Source organism: Myotis davidii, unplaced genomic scaffold (assembly GCF_000327345.1).
Source record: "Myotis davidii unplaced genomic scaffold, ASM32734v1 scaffold295, whole genome shotgun sequence".
Classification (NCBI taxonomy): Eukaryota; Metazoa; Chordata; class Mammalia; order Chiroptera; family Vespertilionidae; genus Myotis; species Myotis davidii.
Window position 1 is genome coordinate 177,654 of NW_006286683.1, and position 4,018 is coordinate 181,671.

Sequence of the window (4,018 nt, forward strand, 5' to 3'; positions counted from 1 at the left end):
ACACTCCCGTCACCAAGAAAGAGCAGCTAGTGGCCACCCCACCCCACCAGCCACGGGCCCAGGCGCTGAGGTCACGTCCACGCACAGACACTCTCTGCTCTGTAGCGTCCACGCCAATGTTAGGTGCGTATGAATGGTGACGTGCATGCAGCCATGTCCACGGCCCCGTGTGACAGCCCACATCCCCGCGTGAGAGCTGGACGTGCAGCCCGGGCGGATGGACACCACTGGGGAGGGACGCGGTGCCCCACTCACCAGAGCGACGTCCCAAAGGCCACCGGGCCGGGTCCTCCCGGGACACACGCTTGCTCCCCAGGCCAAGGAGTCCCCACCGGGTCCCGGGCCCTGCACACTCCTGTATTTTTGGAATTAAAGGGTTTGTAGTTACTGCTGTTTCCAGTTCTTTGCGTTCTGCCGAAACTTGTCATTTCTTAAAATGCGTCCTTTCCTGGGAGGAGCATTTGGGCGGATCCTGGGACTTTTCCCAGCCTGTGTCCCAGGGCAGAGCTGCAGGCCGCTTCCGCCCTGAGGGACCCATCATACCCCAGGAACCTCCCTTCGGACGAGCAATACTTAGAAACACTTATAGTGGCAACAGTCGTACACAGTTCCTCCCTGCACACCTGGCACTGACGCCGGCCAGGTTCGTAGCTAATGCTAATTGCTAAGAAAGTCCCAGAAAGTCCTAGATCTTCACCAGAAATCACCAAAACACATGAAACTGAATCACACCACAGCCCCGACCACTCCAGGGCAGTGTTACCCTCCGATTCCGGGGACCAGTGGCTCCTCCATGCCGGCCGCCATCTGACAGCCCGGCCTGGCTTGGGCTCCCTGGGGAGCAAGTGGGAGTAATGGGGGTCCCCTTCCACGGTGGCCACAGCCACCCCGTGATGACACACTTCCCTGTTTTCGGGGCGGGAAACGAGGCACAGAAAGGTTTAAGGATCGGGCCAAGGTGGAGCCCTAGTCTGACCCCTGACCCCGCCCACACCTACCGAGCGCCAATGGGCCCGGCCGGCTCCACACGAGAACCCACGTGTCTGCAACCATCACGCTCCTTTTATTTCACAAAGTAATAAGCAAACAAGGAAACAGGAAAAGATGGTGGGAGGAGGGCCCGAAAGGCTCTTCTTTCAAAATAATCCTTTTCAAAAATCAAGTAACTTCACGCTTCAGGCTGCACGAGATGCAGACGCACCTGGGAGGGCTTCACGTCGGCGAAGAGCAGAACAGATGAGGCAGGAACCCCCCTCCCCCACACACATTCATCAGCTTCACTGGGGCGGATCCCATCTGGTGCTGGAACGTTCCTCATCTCAGCATTTACCCCAATCAGACGCACAACCGCAGAGGAAATAAACAGCCGGTGATCCGCACGGCCGTGACCAGTCCTGCGGCTGCCGGCGTGCAGGCCGACTCTCCCTCTGAGCCCTTTATGGGAAACAGCTGCAGGCTTTCCCTGCGGAAACCCACTCGGGTTCAGAGCTGGGGGGCGTGGGGGGAGGGGGCCGCGCCCTCGGGCCGGACTGCTGGACGGGTGGGCGAGCCCATCACTCACTTCCCGCCGCGCTGCACGCACCTCACAATATCCGGCAAGAGGTGGTTTCTGTTCTCCTTGGTGACCTGTGGGGCAGGGGGAAGCAGGAGGCCTCAGAGCCCCTTTCCTCCCTTCGTGCCCCCGCAGTCAATGGTCTATTGCAGAGGTTCTCAACCTGTGGGTCTTGACCCCTTTGGTGGTCGAACGACCTTTTCACAGGGGTCGCCTAAGACCATCCTGCATATAAGATATTTACATGGCGATTCATAACAGTAGCAACATTACGGTTATGAAGTAGCAACGAAAATAATTTTATGGTTGGGTCACAACATGAGGAACTATTTAACTATTTATTAAGAACCACTGGTCTAGAACGAGCATGTCAAACTCGCGGCCCACGGGCTGCCTGCCTTGTTTATTGGGGCTGTGTTAGCCTTTGAGTTTGACATGGTTGTTCTAGAAGAGCCCGCAAGGCCGGGGGTGGGGTGGGGGCAGGGTGAGGTATGGGATGAAGTAGGGCCAGGGACCAAGGATGAGCCGGGTGCCAGGTGTGAGGTACGGGCTCCTCAGCATCCAGGCTGCTCCATCTGAGAACCAGCCTCAGCCGGGAGAGCCAGCTGGGCCCGAGGCCTCCCTGAGGTCTGTCTGCACAGGGAGTGGAGGTCAATTCCTCGAAAGGGAGGCTCACCCACACTCCGTCCTCGAGCTAAAAGGGGGGCCATTCAAAGCCACGGTCTTCTGAGAGCCACTGCGGTTTCAGGTCACCCACTCACTCCGCCCGCAGCCACGGCGGCGGCGGCGCCGGTGATCCGCACGGCCGTGACCAGTCCTGCGGCAGCCGGCGTGCAGGCCGACTTGCCCTCTGAGCCCTTTATGGGAAACAGCTGTAGGCTTTCCCTGCGGAAAACCACTCGGGTTCAGAGCCGGGAGGCGGGGGGCCTAGCGCCCCCGGGCCGGGCTGCTGGATTATTGGGGCTGTGTTAGCCTTTGAGTTTGACATGGTTGTTCTAGAAGAGCCCGCAAGGCCGGGGGTGGGGTGGGGGCAGGGTGAGGTATGGGATGAAGTAGGGCCAGGGACCAAGGATGAGCCGGGTGCCAGGTGTGAGGTACGGGCTCCTCAGCATCCAGGCTGCTCCATCTGAGAAGCAGCCTCAGCCGGGAGAGCCAGCTGGGCCCGAGGCCTCCCTGAGGTCTGCCTGCACAGGGAGTAGAGGTCAATTCCTCGAAAGGGAGGCTCACCCACACTCCGTCCTCGAGCTAAAAGGGGGGCCATTCAAAGCCACGGTCTACTGAGAGCCACTGCGGTTTCAGGTCACCCACTCACTCCGCCCGCAGCCACGGTGGCGTCGGTACTCACACTGAACACCTGGACGTCCGCCCGGCTCCGGATTTCCTCCACGAAGGTCAGCGGTTTCCCTTTAGGGACCGGGATGGTGCCCAGGACCACGGTCCCCGGGGCGGCTAGGGTCTGCCGAACAGCCTTCTCGAAGGGCTGGCTGAAGAGCTCCATCTTCCCCACCTCGTCGATGACGCACACTCTCGGCCCCGGGCTGCTGCCGGCACCTGCCTGGGAGGACCGACGGTTGCTGGGACCCAAGGTCCATTAGGCAGGGCCCCCCTCCCCACCCCCGTCACACAGCAACGTCACACCAGGGAGTGAGCTACGCCAGGGAGACAGAGCACCTCCCAGTCCACGCGAGACAGGTCGCTGCAAATTCCTCTGCCCTGGAGACTGTCCCGCCCAGAAAACCCCACTCCTGACCCTCCTAGTCCTCCGGGCAATTGGTCCTCCCCCAGGACAGTTCAGGAGGAGCCACACTGTGTGTTTACAAACACCCAGGAAGCAGGCAGGGCCCAGTGCCTGAGGCTTAGAGCCATGAGACAAGCCTCAACCCTTCCTAATAACCCTGCCTGCGGGGGTTGGGGTGCTGCAGGCAGAGACCTGTGTGTCTCATAATCTGCAACATGAGGGTCGGTGGAAAGAAGGAAAAATTAAAAGAAAAGGCGTCCTGGTTAAAAGAAAGAAGTGAGCGGGGTTATGCCCTTTAAACCCTGGATCCCCTTTCCGGTGGCTTTACTCCGTGTCCTTGAAAATCCCCTAGGGCCCGGCCAGCGTGGCTCACTGGTTGAGCATCGACCTATGAACCAGGAGGTCACGGTTCGATTCCCATTAGGGCACATGCTGGGATTGCAGGCTTGATACCCATTAGGGGACATACAGGAGGCAGCAGATCCATGATTCTCATCACTGATGTTTCTCTCCCTCTCCCTTTCTCTCTCTAAAATAAATAAATGAATAAGTAAGTGATTACTTAACAGACCCTTTAAAGCTTTTTAAGTTAAATGCCATACAACTTCAGGTGCTGAACATAAGTGTAGTATTACAGTGTATTAAATGTTATAGGGATAGTGTGGCGTGGATGCAGGGAAGAGCACTGGCCCTCTAGCACAGTGATTCTCAACTTGGCTGCACAATAG

At 58.5% G+C, this 4,018-nt stretch overlaps 1 protein-coding gene across 1 annotated transcript in view; it reads right to left on the minus strand.

The window, feature by feature from the left end:
• Nucleotides 1-1,042: 1,042 nt before the first annotated feature.
• Nucleotides 1,043-4,018, minus strand: part of NTPCR (nucleoside-triphosphatase, cancer-related) — a 22,188-nt gene continuing 19,212 nt past the window's right edge. Inside the window, exons 3-4 of the mRNA XM_015560590.1 lie at nt 2,898-3,107; nt 1,043-1,626 (exon numbers count right to left, since the gene is read on the minus strand). Of these exons, the coding sequence (XP_015416076.1) occupies nt 1,558-1,626; nt 2,898-3,107 (279 nt within the window). The 3' untranslated portion in view covers nt 1,043-1,557. The remainder of the gene's footprint in view (nt 1,627-2,897; nt 3,108-4,018) is intronic.